We start from the raw sequence: 21,421 nt of genomic DNA, 5'->3' as shown, positions 1-21,421 counted from the left end.
TATTCCGTTACTAGGATTTGTAGAAACCTAATTAATGGCCCAAATTCTTCCCGTAAGATTAACATTAATAGCCTCTTAATTTGCTCTTGTGCCTTCCTGCCATTCCTCCCCTGCAAAGCGTATCTGCCAAATACATACTGCAACCTCCCTATTCTGAAGAAGAGGTGAAAAGATAGAGACTAGAGATGGAGGCGTGTGAAAAACCTCTTGGCTTTCACATGCTTTATAATTCAGGGTATCAGAGTCCACTACCTCCCCGAAACCGAAACTCAAGACTCATTTCAGCAGAGATAATTTTTATTGATCGTCAACGGCTTTCTCTGTGTTGGCTTTTTATCCAAACCAACTGAAACGTCCTCAAAAACAGGGGCCATAACTCCTATTTATTTCCAGGCCCCGTTTGGCTTTTGGTTTCAAAGCGCCACAGCGACTACAGCAACTGGTGGTCATCCTCTCCAGGAGCAAGTAATAGGGATGTGTGTAAGGAGCAGGATTCTGGAGAATTCTTACTTTCAGCATTGTCTTTCTTATTATCGCTTCCGGTGACAACACCCTCCTAGCGAAACTTGGATCTCCATAACAGAATGAGAATAGAAGATCTTTTTTCCAAAATGGTAACTTGGTGTTTCAAACTTGAATTGAGCGCTTTGACCTAGTAATTAACTGAATTGGCTTGCATCCTAAATGAGAGATTTTCAGAATTTGTTTTCATTAAAGATTTAAATTGGGGCAGGGATGGAGAAAGATATTTTTATATGTTGGGTAGATATAGGTGTTTTTCACCTTCAGAATGCTCCAAGGGTCACGTATCAGCAGAGTTTCAGTTTCCTTCTAGTTTATAGGTTTTCTCAGAATATTTGGCTATAGTCTTCTTAATTGGATTGTAGGAAAATCCTATGGAAATAAACATATATGCTCATTCTTTTACTGTTAGGGACAATGTAACTATAGCTATATGAGGACAAATAAAGGAAGCAGAGGCTGTCGAGCATTGGTGGTTCAGTGGTAGAATTCTCGCCTGCCACGCGGGAGGCCCGGGTTCGATTCCCGGCCAATGCAGCGTCAGCGTTTTTTTCCCGTTCCAGGGGGAAAAATATTTTAACTGAAAAATCAAACCACAAACAAAAAATATTTTAAAGTAACTTTGTTTCTGGTATCCTGGTATGGCTGAAAAAGGCCAAAGTTAACACTTTTGCAATTTCACCTTTATAAATTACGCCAATTAACATGCGTTTGGTTTTCCAGTAACCTGAAACGTCATCCTGTCTGAGCTGGAGTAAACTCCGACCTCAACTGATTGGAGTCTTTCGGAGGTTAATTCTAAGTCGCTGGTGTCTGGAAGTAGAGTGTAGCCACGTACGGATATCATTGTACTCTTCCAATTCTTAGAGACCCTCGTTGAAAAAGACACATCCGTAAATCTTTTAGAACTAAGAAAAATGCCAAAATTTATCTCCTTGAATTTTGAATTGAAAGTAGCTATTCGGCGTGTGAGCAGAGTGGCGCAGCGGAAGCGTGCTGGGCCCATAACCCAGAGGTCGATGGATCGAAACCATCCTCTGCTATCCACAACACCTTTTGGTTCAAACTCTCGTTTTAGCCAAAGGGATTGAATACAGTCTATTACTGACTATCAGAGAGGGTCTGTGGAGCAGTTCTGGATGTGTAGGAATCCCCAAGGTAATTTGTTAGAAATACCTATTTCCCCGTCTTTAACAGCGGTAAATTTTATTTATTACTTCTGGCGAGTCTGTTGTGAGTCAATCTCTCAGATTTGGGGACCGCTACAACTTCCTAGGGATTGGTATGTGATCCTCGTAAAGTCTGTGGTATCCTGTACGATAGAAAATGTTACAATTTGTGATAACTTCTGTAATCAACATCCGATCTTTAAAATCTCGATCTTTTTACCATGATGAAAGGCACTCCAGAACAGTTGCCAAATGAACAGAAAGACTAATTCGTAACAGGAAAGATATTATTCCTCATGGGAATATATCTCGACCGTCTGAGCAGTCGTGTAGTCGTGGCCGAGTGGTTAAGGCGATGGACTTGAAATCCATTGGGGTCTCCCCGCGCAGGTTCGAATCCTGCCGACTACGGAGTGTAATTTTCTTTCCAGGTATGGTATAACACCTGCTGGACTAACTGGAAATCGTAAAATATTATCTTTATCCGTAAAATTGGAAGCAGGTCGTCCTAGTCCCTTAGTTGGTAGAGAAATTCTTTGAAAATGGTTTTGGGAAAACACTAGGAATATTTGAGACCATTATCAAGATGCTGAAAAAATGCTCAGGCATTAATTCTTTTGGAATTGCTATCTCCTATCCTAAAGCCAGCTCAGGCCTGATTTCCCAAACCTCGCCTGCCTCTAACTTCTTCTGCTTGATGTTCTTCCAAAAATTTGGGTACATCAAGTGCATCAGTACTCTACTCGTGACCGTATTTGACCTTTTGGAATCAATATCTCAAACAGAAATTTCCAATCTTTCCTCCTTCTGGAGCCCTCTTATCACTCCACTTGGGAGGCCAGAACTGTAGAGAGGAAGTACCAGATAGACAATTTTCAAAACTGTTTTTAGATGTTGGCTAAATCATATTTTTAAATTTTGCTCGCTAAAACTCTTTTTAATAAACTCCTTTTGCATATACATATACATACTGTATATGCAGCATAAGAGTAAATATAACAAAAAGTTATCTTTTATTATGCTTATAATTGGTCCTTTAGGAAATTTGGGTAAGCAAAAAGAAGGAAATAAAAATACTTAAAAAGGTAAAATGTTTTTCTTAATCCCCGAAATTACCAGTAAATTCCCATCTTATATTCAACTTTTTTTCTTCTTGCGTTTTCTGTATTCACACACGTCCTAAGAGATTTTTAAGTGTTGACGCTTTCCTCTATAAACCCATATGTAGAGAAGCATTCATGGTCCAGGTTAGGAATTCAGTAAATGCACAATTTTGATTTTGCAAGGAACGCCGATATTCAAACCCTCTGTGGGCCCTAAGAAAAATTCTAAGAAGAAGTGAGCTTTGTTCGATTTTTCGTCTGGCGGAGAAATTTTATCTTCTCAGATTCAGGGAAGATATGCCTTCTTTGCCTGTCCAAGACAGAAATCATTCCAATGAAACTCGTAGTACACACTGCAAATCAGTTTCTAAAAGCTTGTCAGGTGACAGGGCTACTGTCGGCCCCATGGTGTAATGGTTAGCACTCTGGACTTTGAATCCAGCGATCCGAGTTCAAATCTCGGTGGGACCTACCAATATTTTAGTGTCATCCCTCTTCTCTTAAATCACCGTCATACACGGAGGAGACTAGAGACACCTGAGCACTTTCGCACATAAAGACCCCATCCCAGACAACAATGAGACGCTGTTCCGCAGAACAGCATCCCCTACGCTTTCTTTTGAAATTTCTCATCTGCCCCCTCCTGCCCCTCCTCCTTCGTTGGACCACAGAGTCCCCTCAGATCCTCATAAATTAGATTATCTCCTGGATGCCTAAGGGTTCATATTTCACATCCTGGACCTCAGTTCTGGGTTCGGATTCCATCAGTTTCTAACATGAACTGGGTCCTGAGAAGTTTGTGGTGCCTGTGAGCTTTGGTCGTGGTGTTTATTTTGGAGCCTTTGCTGTCTGAGATACAGCAGATTTTCTAGCAATATCTTTAAAATTAAAATCATACTCCACGAAACACTGAACAGAATGACAAACTCTGCAAGGAATATTCATAAATATTCCAGCAAACTTTTGCACAAGGTGGCCCCATGGTGTAATGGTTAGCACTCTGGACTTTGAATCCAGCGATCCGAGTTCAAATCTCGGTGGGACCTACTCTGGTTTTGGTGACCTGTGCCTCGTGCATCCTGGTCTATGGATACAACCTTCCCACTGGCGCTGTCTCCCGAGGAGCATCATATAGTTCCTTACTCTGTTCTTGAACTACTGAAAAGTATCCTGTTTATAATACCTTTGTTTCCTTGTAGGAGATACGCTCTTTCTCTTGGCATCTACTCTTGCATGAGTTCCCAAAGTCAGTCAGATCCTCTTAAGTTATTCGTGTGCTCAGTCAGTGTCTTAAAGGTTCATGTGCCAGAGGCCCTTCCCTGCAAATCTTTTCTTCTCTGAAGCCCTCTCAAAACGTATCGGCCTGATTTAAGAAGATATATAAAAATTGCAAAAGAAAGCTCCTCATGTAAGGACCCTATGGTTAGCACCCTGTACTCTGAATCTGGCAATTCAAGTTCAAATCTCTAGGAGTCAGCAACATCTTGGTGATTTTCCCTCTGTGGTTCTCCTAAATCATTAGCTCACCTTAGAGGTGTACGCATCTGGCTGCAAGCGCTGCCAGTTACTTCCAAATCAACAACCAAACCAACATAGAGCCACTGGCCAAGAGAAAATTGTCTGACTACCTACCTCTGAAATTCTAGCCCTACTCCCCCTTACACTTGATGTCCCTTTTTGCCCAGAGTTCCTCAGATCCTGGTAAGTTAGAATCTTGGCCCCGGTAATCAACAGGGTAGGTTTTACAGTCCCCAATTCAGGTCCTTCCATTCCTTAAAGCCCACTATAAGTAAGCTTCCAGGGCTTCTAAACAATAACATTGTCCTGAAAATTTCCTACTGCACAGCAGTGCAGTTGGCACATACAGCTTAGTGCCTCCACTGTCTGTATGGACTGTAGGCTCCGTTCAAACTCCTTAAGCTAGTATGTTGTCTATACTAGTTTGAAGATAAACTAACTGTTAAGAGAACACATCAGTCTTTCAGTAGAGACCCAACTTCAAGGCCTCAAGATGTAATGGCTAGCACCTGGACTTCAAATCTCAGTGGACTTGTCTCGGTTTTGGTGACCTTGCCCTTTCCCAAACCAGGAGTACACTCTTGTATGTGTAGATGCTCCCTTAGACTTGCACTTCCTCTCCCCCATCCATGTCCAGCTCCTTGCTTTTTCCTCTGGCTACTGAAAATTGCCTTCTCCCCATCATCCTCATGTCCCCCTAGATTCTCTCCTCTTGACGTCTGTTTTTGCTTAGCCTGGTGCTTGAAGTCAGTCAGATCCCCATAAGTTAATTATGTGCTCAGGTGATTAAGAGTTCGTATGTCAGAGGCCCCATCTGTGACTCCTTTTTCTGGAGCTCATGCAAATTCTCTGTAGGCTAACTCTGAACGCAGACCCGAAAATGTCCGGACCATAGAGTAAGACCCCAGCCATCATAGTCATCTGAGAGCTTCCATTATCTCCATACGGGAGGCTGTCTCTTAATGTTCCTTAGATTGAATCTATGCCCAATGATTTTAAAGATCAACTGACCAGATGCAACAGTATACAAGTCCTCCCTTGAAGGTTTGTTATACAAAGGTCCCACGGTGTGATGCTTAACCTTCTGGATTCTGAATGTAGCAATCCCAGCTGTCAGTGGGACACTAAATTCCTTCTGTTCACTCTCTCCATAGTTCAAAAACATATCCTTCAGTACTCTCAGTGACAGCAAAAGAAGGGCCCCCATGAACTCCTCTGGCCCCTGGCATCCAGGAACTGGCATGACTCTATACACAAGCCCAGGTGTGGTCAGAAACTGGCCTGGCACTCACTGCTAGGCCACGGGACTCTTTCACTGAACACAAACAATCTCACAGAACAGGAGCATCAGACAAGGTCATTCTCCTGATGAAATGAGACAAACAAACAAAAACAAACAATAACAACAAAACAGTTCATAATATTGTCTAAGAACAGACAATAGAAGAAGGTCACTGTGCAAACCACAAAAATAACAAACATCTTCTACCAGCTAATATGAGGGACCACTATTTTACAGCTTCAGTTTCCCTCTATTCTTACTTTCTAAATAAAATTTAGATATCCAATCACAGAATTATCCCCTCCCTTCCTGAAAGCAAGACCTCAGCTTATTCAGCTACAGGTGTGCTGCTGGTGGTCTTTGGCTGCAGCACATTGAAATAGGTAATGACAAAAAATGACAATATTAAATTATCATTTTGACCACATCGCCTGTACAAAACAAACAAAACAAATCAAAAACCCCTCAGATGATCCTAAAATTATTTAAGATAAAGTCCACAATCTTTAGTCTGACATTTGGAACCAATCACAATTTGACCTTAACCTATCACTGGCATCCCTTCCCTAGTCACCCACTTGGGCTTCCTAGACAGGAGATGACTATTTCTAAGAGGCCTTAATGTCCCATATAGCAGATATCCTTCTGAGAATCCTGCCAAGGAGTATCCAGTAATGATAAATATAGCATAACTGATTTAATGACAGTTTTAATATATATGGCTTAATAGAAATGACAAAATTCAATCTGATTTTTAAAACAAAAGCAGTCACTAACCATTCTTCCTGTTAGATTCTCCCATTTTCCCTTAGGAAGTGTATTTTGTCATTTTTATTCAGGTCCACATCGTAGCCCCGTCCCTTCCCCCCGCTCCCTCCCCGCACTGTAGTCTTTTCTTTATTTTTTCTTCCTTTATCAAAGCAAGAGGGCCATTTATAGAGAGCAAAGATGTCTTCATACAATATAATAGACATCTCAGAATAGAACTCTGTTGAGTAAAGAAATACAGTATTTATTCAGGAAGCTACACGTAAGCGACGAGGTGGCCGAGTGGTTAAGGCGATGGACTGCTAATCCATTGTGCTCTGCACGCGTGGGTTCGAATCCCATCCTCGTCGTTCAGTTCCCCACCGTATCGTGGGAGTGAGGTTTTAGCGCTTTGTGAACGAGGTGTTTCGCTAGTAAGGGCTGTCGCGGGGGGAAAAAAAGAAAAAACTGACGTGACAAGCAACTTGCACTATCGATAATGTATTACTTATTTAACCCATTTTATAGAGTATTCGGAGGTTAGAGATTCGCGTTGCATCATGTCTCTGGAAGAGTTAAGAATCAAGCTGTGCTCCCTCTGCCCAGGCAGAGATGTGCCCTCCGCTTATCCAGGTTCTCCACCGTTGTCAAAAACGCAGATTCCCGACCCTCTGACTTTCGTTATGCTTGTTAACCCCCTGCCTAAGCAGCCCTCCGCCTCCCTCCTGCCTGCTGTTCAAACAGTGGTTGCAAATTACACGCATCTGGGGAGTTTTCTCAAAATGCTCATGTTTCTTCCGCACCCTCGACACAGTTAAATCAGTATCTCTGTGGGTGGGGTCCAGTCGTCGGTGTGGGTACAGGCGTCACATTACAATGAGTCTCTTGTGTTGACAACCACTGGCCATCCTCTTCACTCACTGCGCACCCTCCTCCCCACCCCCAACACACACACACACACTCCCCAGTCTTGGTTCCCCTGTTTTGGCAATTTTTGTCGAATATTCTTTGCCTTTTAAATTCCAGGCACTTTTCCAGGTCCAAGGCTCCCTCTCTTAACACGTTATCACTGCCTACCCTCCCAACCTCTCCGTCAAACTCCAGCTTTATCTGACCACTGGTCCCTACCTCCAGAAGCAGAAAATGTCCATATGCTCTGCTTTTGCTCATGTAGTTCCTTCCGCCAGGAAAGTCTCTGCCGGCTTCTGGCAACAGCCTTTTCCCACGAGTCTGCAAATGGAGGCATCATTCTCCTCTTTGTATTTTAGTTGAATTAATTCAAATCAAACATTTTTTCCAAACACTCCAGCCTCTATTTCTCCCTTCTTTGATCTTCTGCCACTTACATATTAATTTTAGCACATAATCCCATAAAATCTCACCTGTCAAGTGTTTTCACCTTATAGTAAACTACCGCAATAACAAAATAACAAATGTGAATAACAAAATTTGAAGAGACTGTAGAGATTATCTCTCTGAAAACTTCCCCCCTCTATCACGTCTCTGTTTTACAAATGAGGAGATTGAAGTAGAGACCAGATAAACTAATTGTTAAAAAAAAAAAAAATCATATAACCAACATTTCCTTATTATGGTTCATGGGAAGCAAGTTCTTTTAGATCAAGTGGTTAAGGCATTGACATCTCTCCAACATGTTCAAATCCCGCGACTGGGATTGTGACTTTTGATACCTGGAAAATTCTTCTGAACTACGCGTGTCATAAGCCAGTGGATTTCCCAAAGCCTCATGAGGCCTGAGGCCTAAAAGCATGAATTTTGAAGCAATATCTGTTTTTGAATTTTATCTAACAATATATGGCTGATATGGCATATATGGTTCAAAGATGGTTTACAAACTTTAATCCATTTAATCATGGAAATAAAAACTCAGGAGGTGATGATCCAGATTGGAAGCCAAAGTGGGGTCTTCAGCAATTGGATGTTGTGTTTTTTGTATTTTGCTTTTTCACCAACAAAGAATCAGGGATAATTGATACTATGGATGCTTGACTGGTCTTACTCCTCCTGCTCCTCCCTTCCCTTCTCACTTTACCTTCTTTGAGAATGTGGTTTAAGGAGTACCACCCTTTTATATCCTTGTCTCCTCAACTTTGCACACTGTAAATATTCAACAGATATTTATAAAATAAACACTTGAAGGCATATTCTGTGTGTGTGTGCGTGTGTGTCGTCGTGGTGGTAGGGGAAAGGATTAAAACTTCCTCCAGGCAGAATATACCCAGGGTATTTGTCACTCCTTTTAATACACATCAAAGGATGATTTTAAATGTGTCAATCTCTTGCGTTGTTCCAAAGTAGGGAGGTAGATCTGGGGCACTTTTGCCTCTGCCCCTCACCTCTTTCAAACCCAAAGGGTCCGTTTCTTCTTAACTACTAAAGAGGGAAGGAAAGAGGAATATATTGAGTAGAAAAGAGCTAAGCCTCTTGGTTCTCTCTTTACAATATATCCAGCATCAAATCCTTTCTCACCCCTTCCACCGCTGCCACTGCAGCCCAGGCCACCACGAACCAGCCTCCTGACTCCTCTCCCTGCCTCCTCTCACCTTGCTCTGCTACAATCTATTCTCAAGCCAGCAGCCAGCAAGAGCCTGCTAAAAGCTGCGTCAAACAATGTCACTCATCTGCTCCAAACATTCTACCCTCTCCTCTTTCACTCAGCGTAAAAGCCAAATTTAATTCACGGCCTCAAAGACATGACATGACAGAGAGGTCATGGCCTCTCTGACCTCATGTCCTATCACACTCTCTCTTGCTCAGTCTCCCCCAGCCACCCGGGCTTTCTTGATGTTCCTTGAACACTCCAGGCACAGTCCTACCTCTAGGCCTTCGAACTTGTTATCCCTCTACCTGGAACTCTTCTTGGATATTTACTTGGTTCAAATCCTCACCTCCTTTGATCAAATATCACTTCCACTGGTACTTCCCTGACCACGGCTCCCTATCCCGTTCCCTTGCTCGATTTTTCCCATAGTGCCTATTACCCTTTTTCATCAACTTTTTATTGAACAGCTACTATTTTATTTATTGAACACGTTGAGAATTTTTTTAGTCTGAGAAGTCTCAATGTCTGGGAACCAATGCTCCAGCCCCAACTTTTCCGTACAATTTGGAATCTACAGATGGCTGGAGGAAAGCAGAGTCAGACGGGAGACTAAGAAAGAGGCTGGGGAAGGGATGAGGCAATTATTACCTTGTTTTAATATTCATTGCTCTGACCTAGATTTGAACCAACATTCAGATCTGGAATCAAACATCATATATTTCACTATGAAATTAACAATTGAAAATCACTTTTCTTCACCCTAAATTATTATTAAATTCAGTTATTTAGGCACAAAAATGTTTTTGGGGGCCGGCCCCGTGGTTTAGCGGTTAAGTGCACGCGCTCCACTGCTGGCGGCCTGGGTTCGGATCCCAGGCACACACCGACGCACCCCTTCTCCGGCCATGCTGAGGCCGCGTCCCACATACAGCAACTAGAAGGATGTGCAACTATGACATACAACTATTTACTAGGGCTTTGGGGGGGGGAGAAAAAAAAGGAGGAGGATTGGCAATAGATGTTAGCTCAGAGCCAGTCTTCCTCAGCAAAAAGAGGAGGATTAGCATGGATGTTAGCTCAGGGCTGATCTTCCTCACAAAAACAAAAACAAAAACAAAAAGTGTTTTTGTATATTCTGCACAGCTATCTTCTTTGTCTTCCTGTTTGCATACACACTCTGTAAACAGTTGGGCTCTTTTAATGATCTTATATTTCTGCTCTGTAGGTTTGAACATGAGCTGTTCTCTATACTTTTGATGGCAACAAAACCAAAGTTAAAAAGGAAGTTAAGATGGAAAAGGAGAGGAAGAGTGAAAACCAGTAACATAGACTCCAGCAGCAGCCAGAACCTCGAAGGACACAGACTCACACTAGAAGAGAAACGTGAAGAAGAGACTGTGGCCTAGGGCGAAGCCTGCGGGAAGGAAACGCAACAGGTTTCCCACTGTGCTAGCCACTGGGGCCTGGCGTTAATTTGAGACTCAGCAGTTGGAGAGAGCTCGGTTTACAGATCTGAATACCTTTTTTCAAGAAACTCAGGACAAGCCGAGCCTGTGAGTGAAACTCAGGTGCTCAAAATCCAAATTTTGGGAGAACTTGAGGGCCTCCACATTATTCGATGGCCTTCTTTCAGTTTTGACTTTCAGCCTCTCTTCACCCCTGACACTGGTTCTCCCAAAGCTTTTGAGAATGACGTCTTCAGAGTAGAGCAGGAAGAAGGAAAAGGGTTTTGCAGACATAGGTAAAAGGTGATTCTCCCTCCCTCGTGAGATACCGCAATCACTTTTTACGGGAGTGCTTAAAACTTAACCACGAAGGGATTCGAACCCTCAATCTTCTGATCCGAAGTCAGACGCCTTATCCGTTAGGCCACGTGGTCCTCGAGAAAAACCCTCTGGCTGCAATACTTAGAAAGTGTAATGAGCTTTCTGTCCCGTCCTGAGTCGTACGAGTCAAGTAATGACAAAAAGGCCGCCGCGTCCGCGCCGCCCGCGCTTTTCGTCGTTGGAAAAATGGAAACTCGAGATTACGTGGGTTACTTGGGGCCACGGAGTCCGGCCTTATGAAGGGTAGGGACTGACAGTTACTTCGGTCTTGTGGTATATGGGTGAGAAAAGTTATTTACTCTACGACTCCCGAGCAGAAAAACTGGAGTTTATGGCACCTAAAAGATGTCAAAATATTGCATATTGTCTGCATCGAGAGATATTTTTTAACAAGCCAACTCAGAGTTTCTTCCCTGTTAATACTCACCTACACTCACCACTTTTAGACTCTAGGTACTCGGGATGTCGGCCTGGACAGTAGTCACGGAAACCGCACCCGGAAGGCAGTCTTCCTAAAGGCAGCGTCTGCATGATTGTCTTTCTCGCCATGCTGCGTGGATCTCTGCAGGCCCCCACGTGTGACAACTTCCCCCTTCCCATGCTCTTCTAGTACTTTCTCTGATGGTTATAACATGACATCTGAGCACTTTTCACAGTATGTCTCTGTTTGACCAAAAAGAGGATGCTTTTCCTGGCGTCTCTCAGGGGTTTTGAGAGGTCCACGGCCATTACTATTATTTGAGGCTCCCAAATCTTAAGAAATAAGCACTACAGCAGAATTACAAAAATATTGGCTGTTAATTTTTACATTTAATAGACGAATCAACACAAAACATGTTACAATCAAATCATTCTATGGATGAGATATTTATAGAATTTATAATGTTCTATGGAGTGCTTGGCCCAATAAAGTGATATAGATTTAAAATTATACCTTGGATGGCTTCTTTCAAGCTTGTCAGTGAATCTCTGTGACCTCATGCACCTCCTTTGAAGATGTCAGCAGTCCACACATAAGGCATTTCCTTAATTTTCTTAAATCCTAGACTCTGGGAGCATTGGCCTTCTCGGCTCATTTGTGATGGGTCTTGGCTTTTCTTGACTAGTAAATTAGCAGCTTCTGGAGCACAAAAATGGGGACTTTTACATAGTCTTTCTTTCTCTGGCCACAGAATAACATCTGGCAAATAGTAGCAGCTCAATAAAAATCGACTGAATTTCTCATATACATATTTGTTTGAATTTTGCAATCATCTTTAATGTGGAGATTATTTAACAAAAAGATTCTTCTATCCTGAAAAAATCTGAATATGGACATTTTGTTCTCTCTTTCTTCCTGGAAGCAGGAAGATGGTGGCTGAACCATCTTGGGTAGTGTTGGTGGAAGTGGTGAGAAGTGATTGAATTCTGGATATGTTCTGAAAGATTTGCTGATTGGATTGAAGGTGTGAAAGAAATAGAGAAGTCACACGCATCTCCAAGATTTTTTGCTATAACAACAAAGTTTCCATTTACTGAGATGGAGACCACTGCAGGAGAAGGATTTGAGGGTGGAGTGCGTGTTGAGATCAGAAGTTCTGTTTGGCTATGTTAAGTTTAAGTTGTACATTAAACATCCAAGTGGTGTTGACCAATATGGAGTGGTCAAATTAAGGTGATATACATATATATAGTGAGTAGATATATTGAGGAGAAAAAAAATATATCCTAAACCTCCCATCCCCTCTCTCGCATCTTAGAAGAGAAACGACTTGCTGAAAAATAAAAACCAATCAGGCTCTGTCCACTCACTGGCTTCTCCCTCCTCCCCAGGAGACACAGGAGGGAGGAAGAACGTGGAGATGGCAAAGGAAATAGCCAAGGCTAAGGCATCTGGCTTGATGGAGACATGATCATCTTTGGGAAGATCATCGGCAAGGAAATCCAGCCAAAATCATTTTTGAGGATGACTGGTGTCTTGTTTCCATGACACTTCCCCTCAAGTACCAACATATTTTCTGGTGCTACCCAAGAAACGTGTACCCCAGATATCTGTAGCAGAAGATGATGATGATGAAAGCCTTGGACACTTAATGACTGTTGACAAGAAATGTGCTGCTGATCTGGGCCTGAAGAAGGGTTATGGAATAGCAGTGAATGAAGGTTCAGATGAGAGACAATCTATCACGTTCATCTCCATGTTCTTGTAGGTGGGCAGATGAATTGGCCTCCTGGTTTAGTACGCTTTAGGGATAATTTTCTCTTCTCTAGGCAATGATCAAGTTTGCAAGTTCCAATATGTCAAACAGTACACTTATTTTTGCCTGTGTATGGAGTGATTGAAGAAATAATTTTTAAAAAATCCATACATCATAAAAGACAGTGTTGCATGGTTTACAGTAAAAACAAACAAAAGCAACAAACAATCAAGGACCAGACCACAATCTTGAACACTCCAGAGACTTTTTTCTAACAAGAGAATTTGATCATATTACTCCTTTGATCAAAATTGGTTATAATTTCCTATTGCCCACAGAAAAATGTAATCTAAACTTGTTTGTACCGCATACTTACTTTCTTATGACTGGCCCTTTCCCTATCTCTTCTGCTACAACTCCAGCCTGCATTGTAAGACCTAAAATTTTAGGTGCTCCCTTCACATCTTTGGGCCTCACAGGGCCTCCAAAAGACCTAACCGTGAGTTCTGCTCTCGCCAGATACGCCTTCCACTGGGCCAGCTCCGCTATCAGCCAGACCAGGTGCATCCCACTGGCTCCTCAACCTAATGGATTTCATCTCACTGTCAGCCCTCGAAACTATTAAAATAAGATAATCATATCTTCTGAAGGGAACCAGGGGTCACCCCACCCTCTGGTTACTACAAAGGTTACCTCCCATAGCCCCTGCTGGTTCACGATGCTCGATGCTCTGTAGTGCAACCCCTGTGTGGTCCCGCTTCGCATGCAGTGCCCTCCTCTTCCAGGTGGTGGGTGTATGTGACTAGTAACCTGCTACCAATCTCATCTGTCCAGTGTTGAGTGTTGTGTGTTCAGCCATCTCATATTATTCAGGGCAGAGGATTCCTTCTTCAGCAACAGGGTAAATAGGAGGTGATCAGGACACAGCCACTTTTCTTTTCTCTCCAAATCCCCCTTCTACCAGCTCCCCCACCTCCATGTTCTATCACATTGAATTTTCTGTAGTTCTTGAGAAACTCTTAACTATTATGCCTCCTTGTATTTGTTTCTTCTGCCTAGAATCCTCTTCTTTTTGACTGCCTGGCAAACTCTTACTCATTCAACTTTTGACTCAAAATCTGCCACCTTTCCTGAATTAGGCCATTGCTATGGCAAAGTTAATGAAGCAAATTGATTTCCCTCAGTTTTCACATGTTCTGTAGCCAAGGTGATGACCCTTGGTCAAACTCTGAGAGATAAAATACTAGAATGTTCACATAGTTGCTGGGTAATGATGTTATTCTACACACCTGAAGTAGTGGCTCATTATGAACCAGGTGATCAGCATATTTAAAGTAATCATAAATATTCATGATAAGTATCTGGTGTCTGGTTTGGGGTCCACCCCATGGCTGGTCATGTGGTAGGTATGTGACCACCTCCTTTGAAGAACTTTGGGCTCCAATATTCAAATAGACTTTGGAGGACAAGAAAGCCTTCTCTAGTCTTTGCTTGTGGATATCTTTTTCCTGCTGTGTCTGCACTGTTTCCTTTACTATAATAAATCTTAACCTTGCATATATGTTGAATCACGTGAGTTCTTCCAGAGAATCACCCAACTAGTGAGTGGTCATGGGCCTACCAGAAACAACTATCATTTTCCCTTGTTCCCATTGCACTTAGTGTATAACCTTTTTAAAGAAACATCTCATTCTACTACGCATACTTACATAATTACTTGTTTAAAAGCATATCTAGACTGTAAGCTACTTAATGCCTTTTGTTAGCACCTAGCACAGTATCTGACATAAATCTCTGAATATGAATCCTTTCTGAAAGAAAGAAATATAAAACAGTCGACATATATACTTTAAAAAATAAGCATAGAGAATAGTTCTGTTAGAAATTGTAAAGGAAGGTAGAGGGTGGAGACACATTTTCTAATAGAGACCACAGAAGCGGTTTTCTCAGGTCAGAGTTCAATCGTGGCCACCAAAACTCTGCATTCTGTCTCAAATTGTTACTTATTTACTCCAAAGAGGAAGACTCTCGTAGTTGCAAAGAATCTGTGCCAGGATGGCCCAGTAGATATCTAGTCTAGCGCCTTCACCACATGGCCACAACTACCTAACAAGTAGTGCTTTCTGAATTATGTATAGAAGGAAATACAACTCCATACCTCTGCTTCCACCTCTGTCCTCACCCCTGCACTTAGCTTATTTCAGCATTTTCCCGGCTTCATAGGACAACGAGAACTGTCATAATAACTGGCGGCAACAATAGCACGGTCACTTTGGCAACCAGAAGAAGTCCGGTTTACTAAGAGAGGACATATTAGTTAATGAAAATTGAGTATCCATGAACGACACGTGTAACTGCAGAGAATGTAAACAATTTCAGCTTATTTTCAGGAAACAATTTTAATTTCAGAATTGAAAAAAAAAGACTCCGTTTAATTCTCTTTCCTTATTGTGAAACTAAGCCATAAAATTTTAATCAAAGGGAAAGAAAAAACCGGAAACCTCGTTAGCAGAGGATGGTTTCGATCCATCGACCTCTGGGTTATGGGCCCAGCACGCTTCCGCTGCGCCACTCTGCTCCCCGCAGTGCCCCGTCTTCTAAGAATACCCTTAACTCTACTAAGAGGCGATTTATTCAGACTACCTTTGGTTAAAAAGTCTGCGAGAGATCGCCTATTTATTTTAGCATCTTGGCTACTAAAAGTTACTAATTCTCTTTAGGATAACGTCGCTACCAGAATTAAAGAGAAAACAAAACTAAGAGTAGAGAAGTAAGGATTAACACACTGTTACTGGGCGCAGAGGTCGGGGGGTGGCTAGATATTCAAAAGAGACTTACACGTTTTAATAAACAGGAAAAGAAAAGAAAACAAGCCAGGAAAGGAACCCGGGCTTCTGTGCGGCGGGCGACAATTGTACCAGGGAATCACCAACCACGTATTCACTTTTGGGAAGAAAACTCTTTTAGTCAGGTTTCCCTCGGTTAGTGATGGAGAGTGTGAAGTCTTGCAATGTTTAACTCCTCTGCAGAGGGGTTTCGGCTAGAAGGGGCTTTCCCGCTGGGAGCAGAAACGCCGGAAGCACTGTAAACGTGCGGGCAAAGCAGGACTCCGTATTCCAACGAAGGTTGCTGCAGTTCTGGGCGCGTGGGTCAAGGCTCCTGTGCGGTCGTCCCAAAACATCTGAAGCAGTAAAAGGTAACCAATGAAAAATATTAATTTCTTTGGTCTGACGCAGTCGGGAAAAACTTCCGAAACCTCCTACTTGGGGACGCAGAACGCGCCAGAGACGCCTCCACAGAGGGCACGCTCGGCGTGCGTGCGGACGACTCGTCCGTGACGTCATCTCGAACGGGGCTACGGGGGGGAGGGCCGGCGCGCGGGGTGGGCGGTGCGCAGGGGGGGAGGCGGCGCGCTGGGCGGGATAAGCAGAGGTTCCCGCCTGCGCGCCTTCAGTCTTCAATTAGGTCCGCAATCCTCACATATAAGGGAATTGCGTCCTACTTTCGCTGCTCTCTTAAGTTTGGTTTGAGCTGTGTAGTTATGTCTGGACGCGGTAAAGGCGGAAAGGGGCTGGGAAAGGGGGGTGCTAAGCGCCATCGGAAGGTTCTGCGAGACAATATCCAGGGTATTACTAAACCGGCCATCCGTCGTTTGGCCCGGCGTGGTGGTGTCAAGCGGATATCCGGCCTCATCTATGAGGAGACCCGCGGGGTGCTCAAAGTCTTTCTGGAGAACGTGATCCGGGACGCTGTCACTTATACGGAGCACGCCAAGCGAAAGACGGTCACCGCCATGGACGTGGTCTACGCACTCAAGCGCCAGGGTCGTACACTTTACGGCTTCGGCGGCTAAGTCACCCGTTTTCAGCAGCCTAACAGCTTTTTTTCAATCAAAGGCCCTTTTCAGGGCCGCCCAAGTATTTCCATGAAAGAGCTTAGCATTTTTGTCTCTTTTAAGTTTTGGTCGTTTCAGTGTTTTCCGTGGTGGTTACGACTCAGTTTCAATTCATAAGTTAGTTTTAATCCCACGTTTATCGAAAAGGAGGCATTCAAAATTGTAGTGGTATGTGTGTGTATAACCATTACATGCTGTCGCTGCTTTGATTTGTATTTACATAACAAGGCTTTTTGGATGCTTATATTTTAGGTGCCAGTGAAAGCTCCCGTGGTGGTGGTGACCTGTTTCCTCAAGAAGCTTTTTAGTTTTCGAGTTCTTAAAAGTTCTAAGTCGTGTGTATGCGTGGTTTTCGAGTACTGTAGAGAAGTAGGATTAAACAGCCCGGGAGGTAGGAGGACAGACCCCCCTTTTCCTGCCTGTGTTCCCGTGCTCAAAATGGCGGAGACGGCGAGGAACAAAGAAAGCCCGCGCCCCGGCGGCGGGAAGGGGAGCCCTGGAACAAAGGCGAATTCACGAGCGGAACCGAGCGTCCCCCTAGGCAGGAGCGCTCTCCTGGGCTCAGAGTGCGTGCGCTGTTGCTTTCCTTGCCGAAGAAGCCTCTGTTGTACAAAAGGCGCTTGGGGAAAAATTAAAATGCACACGTGGGGAGAGCTGGCAAGAATTGTTCAGCATAGAGGCTAATTGTGACTTCCTGTTACGAAAATTTAACGTAGGTGGAAGGATGTTGCTTAATAAACAGTATGTAGATGTTACCTAAATTTAAGTAGACATGATAGCATTTTTTTTTAAAGTATACATACAGGCATCAGGCTATTTCACCCCAAATTATCAGGTATGCATTACAAGAAAAAAAAACTCCCATATAATCAGACTTAAATAAAACAAAATTCCCTCATATCTATTACTCAGTTCACATTTAAAAAAATCCCGATTATGCCCCAAATGTCTTAGAGATCAGATTTGCTCAGAGGACGATCCCATCGCCCCTTTGGTTCTGTCTCAGGTCTCTTAATCTGCAACAGTTTTCTCCTCCCCTCCCACCCTTTTTTTTTTTTTTTGACATTGATTTGCTGGAGACCTGACCTACAGAATGTCCTTCTGGTTTGGCTTGTTTCCTCATGGGGTCATTTTACTTGTCTGCTATATACCCTGTCTGCCCAGCAAGGTAGAAGTAATTTCCATAGACGTGATTGAAATCACGTCAACTTTGTTGTCAAGGAACAGTTTATAGACGATGTTATCTGTATGCTACTTGCACCACATCAGGGGCACGTGATGTCAGGCTTATCCAAATTCGAGATGCTAGATGGATCAATCACCGGCTTAGGGTGATTAGTTCCATTATAAAATCAGGTTTTTCCTCCTTGTGGGCAGCAAATCATCTGTAGAGTGTGATACTTTGACTTCAGGAAAATCAATGGAGCCATTTTGAATCTGATCTAGTATTTTAAAGATATGGACTTTAGTGCTTAAATACGAAAAGAATCAGATGTAATTGAAGCTGAGGCACCAGTTTAAGGAGATAAAGTTATATGAGGATAATTTAACAAATAAACAATATTGAGCATATAGCATATGCCAGGTACTGTTCTATGCTCTGGGAATTATAGCAGTGAATAACAGTGAACAAAACAATATTTCTATATTTGTGGAGCTTATATTTTATTGGAGGAGGGCACAAACAAACCAAGTAAAACATATACTATGTCAGATGGTACTAAGTGCTATGCAGATCACTGAAGTAGGGAAAGGCATCAAGTGTGAAGGAAGGAGGCGATGTTTGAAATGTGGTCAGGCAAGGCCTTACTGATAAAGTGATGGTTGGGGAAAAAAGATGGAGAAAGTGAAGTTGCAAATAGAAGGAAGACCAAAATAGAAAGCCTGGAGATAGCAAGGAGTTATTGTGTCTGGGCAGGAGAAGGGCGAGGGAGCGTGGAGGAAAAAGAGATAAGGTCTGAGAGGTAAATGGAGGTCAGCAGTTCCTCTATGGCCTTGTAGGCCAGTGTAATACTTTGACTTTTACTCTGAGTGAGGTAGGAGCCATTGTAGGGTTTTCAGCAGAGGATGGACATGATCTGATTTATATTTTAAAATGATCTGTCTAGCTGCCTGGTGGAGAATAGACTGTGATGGGGCCAGGGTAGGAGTAGGGAGACCAGTTAGGAGGCTGCTATGATAACACAGTTGAGAGATGACAGTGGCTTGGACCAGTGTATTAGTGTAGGAGGCTGTGAAAAGTGGCTGGATTCTGTACATGTTTTGAAGGTAGGGTTGCTAGTTTTTTTCTGAGCTAGTGAATGCAGGGTATGAGAGAAAGACAATTCATGGATGATCTCAGTGATTTTAGCTACAGCAACTGGGATACAGATACCAACTGCTAAAACTGGGAAAAATATGGGAGGTACAAGTTTTGGGGAGAATCATAGGCTTAGGATTGAATATGCAGAGTTTGAGATGATGCTTGTTATATATCTAAGAGGAAGACAGGAAATAGGCAGTTGGGTATATGAGTCTGCAGTTTAGGGAACATAATTGGGAGTTGTCACAGTATAACTGCCATGAGAGGAAAAAATCCACAAGATCTGACAACATCTCTTAGGAAAGAGGGTTGATATTGAAGAGAAGCAGTTCAAGGACTGAACCCTAGGTCAGGTAAATAACGAGGGTTTGCTCTGTATTCGTGACATGTGGATTCATAACTTACAGTTTTACAAGTGCCTTCTGTAATTCTCCCTTCCTCCTGTGATTCTCAGAATAAGCAGAATAAATATTATCCTAAGACAGGAGAGGGGAAATACTCAAGAAATCTGCTTTAACCCTGCCTGCGCCCTCCTCTGATTAGTTGAGCTGATTCAGAGACACTTTTTTCAATTTTGAAACAAAGAGATTTAAACAAATCAGTTCCCAAATGCAATAGTGTTAGTCTATGTCAAAGTTTTCTCTATTCTGTATCAAAAGGAGAAAAATAAAGGCAGTGTAGTAAATTTTTCTTAATATTAAAAGTTAATGCAATTTATTTGGTATAAAGGACCAAATTTATTTGGTATAAAGCTTTCTTGTTTCGAGGTTATCTTTAATACCTTTGAGGTGATAAAAATATAGTTCTTTTATGAAATAAGATTGATAGTAGTCTTCTCAATTGTTGGCAGCCCCACGGCAGTCTTTGGGGTGGCCCTAGCTTTTCCTAGTCTGGGAATGATTGTGGACAGATTTCTTGATTCTCTTTGAGCTTTAAAAGTGTAGCAGCTTTTCTCAAGATGATTCTTCATTCTGGCCAGACACTACAGGGAGGTTAGGCAAAGGGAGCAGGAGGTGTGGGAAGAAAAAAGGGATAAAAAGTTACCAATCAGCTCTTGTGTGAGTTTCCAGAGTCCCTTCCTTATAACCCAACACATCTGACTATTAAACGAGGTACTCTTAGTTCTAGTGAGGGACCAGAAGCTCCCTGGAAAATAAGCCACATGTTACTTGAATTGGCAAGCAAAGGCAGAGAAGTCTGCCAGGCACTAGGTTGTCCTCAAAACAGTTCAGGAGAAAGACATGGTTCTAAAGAGGGTTGTAGACTGTTAAAGGGATTTGCCAGACAAGGAACCATAATTAGTGTCAAATACTAGTAGGCTTTTCCGCCCGCTGCCTTGTTCAAGGCCTCAGGACTCTGAGATTCCAATATGGGCAGGACCAAGGGCACCTTCCCTATCACTTCAATCAGAGGCTTTAGCCACAGCTAATATTTTAGAGAACGTTCTCTGTGCAGGCACCATCCTAAATGCTTTACTTGTGTTCTTTTATTGATCACCCAGCAATGCTATGCGATAGTTACTAATTATTATTCCCATTTTAGAGGTAAGAACATGCTCACAGAGGGTTTGACTAGTTTGCCCAAACTCAGCATTCAAACAGGCAGTCAGGTCTGTGTCATGTCCTGGGGGATTCCCCCTTAATATGCTTGTATATTTCTTTTCATGAATGCACTGTTTTAAAATTTATTTAAAATTAACTCTGGAGAGCAAGAAAGAAATGTCTTAATTATACATGGGGTTTAGGGAATTTTCTTCCTAAGCCCCGTTACAAAATTGAGTCACTTACTTCATGTTCACAGCAATCTGCTATGCAGGCATTTGCAGATAAAGATTTGTAGCTAATAAGTAGAAAATGAGGTTTTTGAGCTCAGGTTTATACTGCCAATGCCCATGGTTTCTCCTCCACACACAGTGCTCAGAAAAGTTAAACTTGCTGCCGGGTGATCCTTGGGTTCCAAGTCTCATTATATATATGTATATATTTTTAAAGAAACTTTGGCTGATAGAAGGATTTTGCTGTGCCTCCAAGAACATGTGTATCTTCTAACCGGTTTTACTTTTGTTCTAATGTTTTATTTTCCCTTTGACCCTAAGTTTCCCCATTCCTATGATTGCAACTAGCCTCTTGCTCTGGAAAAGTCTAACAAATAGTGCGGAAAGAGTCCTTGGAATTAGACAGATGGGGATTCAGATCCCAGTTTTATTTATGTAAGGGGCTAGTTACTTAACCTTCATTCCTCAGGTCATTCAGCTGTAAAATGAGAGATTCCATTTCCCAGGTAACTGCAGGATAAAATCAGTGACATGCTAGGAAGG

The 21,421-nt window shown here is 42.6% G+C and overlaps 1 protein-coding gene, 8 non-coding genes and 1 pseudogene across 9 annotated transcripts; 8 read left to right on the top strand and 2 right to left on the bottom strand.

Annotated features, from left to right (window-relative positions):
* Nucleotides 1-988: 988 nt before the first annotated feature.
* TRNAG-GCC (transfer RNA glycine (anticodon GCC)) lies at nt 989-1,059 on the top strand. Its single transcript has one exon. It is a non-coding gene; the product is annotated as a tRNA-Gly (tRNA).
* Nucleotides 1,060-1,493: 434 nt separating this feature from the next.
* TRNAM-CAU (transfer RNA methionine (anticodon CAU)) lies at nt 1,494-1,565 on the top strand. Its single transcript has one exon. It is a non-coding gene; the product is annotated as a tRNA-Met (tRNA).
* A 455-nt stretch (nt 1,566-2,020) lies between these two features.
* On the top strand, nt 2,021-2,102 carry TRNAS-UGA (transfer RNA serine (anticodon UGA)). The gene has a single exon. It is a non-coding gene; the product is annotated as a tRNA-Ser (tRNA).
* Nucleotides 2,103-3,193: 1,091 nt separating this feature from the next.
* TRNAQ-UUG (transfer RNA glutamine (anticodon UUG)) lies at nt 3,194-3,265 on the top strand. The gene has a single exon. It is a non-coding gene; the product is annotated as a tRNA-Gln (tRNA).
* A 503-nt stretch (nt 3,266-3,768) lies between these two features.
* Nucleotides 3,769-3,840, top strand: TRNAQ-UUG (transfer RNA glutamine (anticodon UUG)). The gene has a single exon. It is a non-coding gene; the product is annotated as a tRNA-Gln (tRNA).
* A 2,790-nt stretch (nt 3,841-6,630) lies between these two features.
* On the top strand, nt 6,631-6,712 carry TRNAS-GCU (transfer RNA serine (anticodon GCU)). Its single transcript has one exon. It is a non-coding gene; the product is annotated as a tRNA-Ser (tRNA).
* Nucleotides 6,713-10,710: 3,998 nt separating this feature from the next.
* On the bottom strand, nt 10,711-10,783 carry TRNAR-UCG (transfer RNA arginine (anticodon UCG)). Its single transcript has one exon. It is a non-coding gene; the product is annotated as a tRNA-Arg (tRNA).
* Nucleotides 10,784-12,571: 1,788 nt separating this feature from the next.
* Nucleotides 12,572-12,987, top strand: LOC101398196 (adenosine 5'-monophosphoramidase HINT1 pseudogene; annotated as a pseudogene).
* Nucleotides 12,988-15,413: 2,426 nt separating this feature from the next.
* Nucleotides 15,414-15,485, bottom strand: TRNAM-CAU (transfer RNA methionine (anticodon CAU)). The gene has a single exon. It is a non-coding gene; the product is annotated as a tRNA-Met (tRNA).
* A 947-nt stretch (nt 15,486-16,432) lies between these two features.
* LOC147915398 (histone H4) lies at nt 16,433-16,864 on the top strand. The gene has a single exon (XM_087438127.1). It carries the CDS (start codon nt 16,449-16,451, stop codon nt 16,758-16,760), a length of 312 nt encoding a protein of 103 aa, XP_087294253.1. The 5' UTR covers nt 16,433-16,448; the 3' UTR covers nt 16,761-16,864.
* The last annotated feature ends 4,557 nt before the right edge of the window (nt 16,865-21,421 follow it).

The sequence above is a fragment of the Ceratotherium simum genome, chromosome 13 (genome assembly GCF_057802395.1).
Source record: "Ceratotherium simum simum isolate JZ-2026a chromosome 13, ASM5780239v1, whole genome shotgun sequence".
NCBI classification, from domain to species: Eukaryota; Metazoa; Chordata; class Mammalia; order Perissodactyla; family Rhinocerotidae; genus Ceratotherium; species Ceratotherium simum.
The sequence above is the reverse complement of the archived record's forward strand: the minus strand, read 5'-3'. Positions and strand labels throughout refer to the sequence as shown.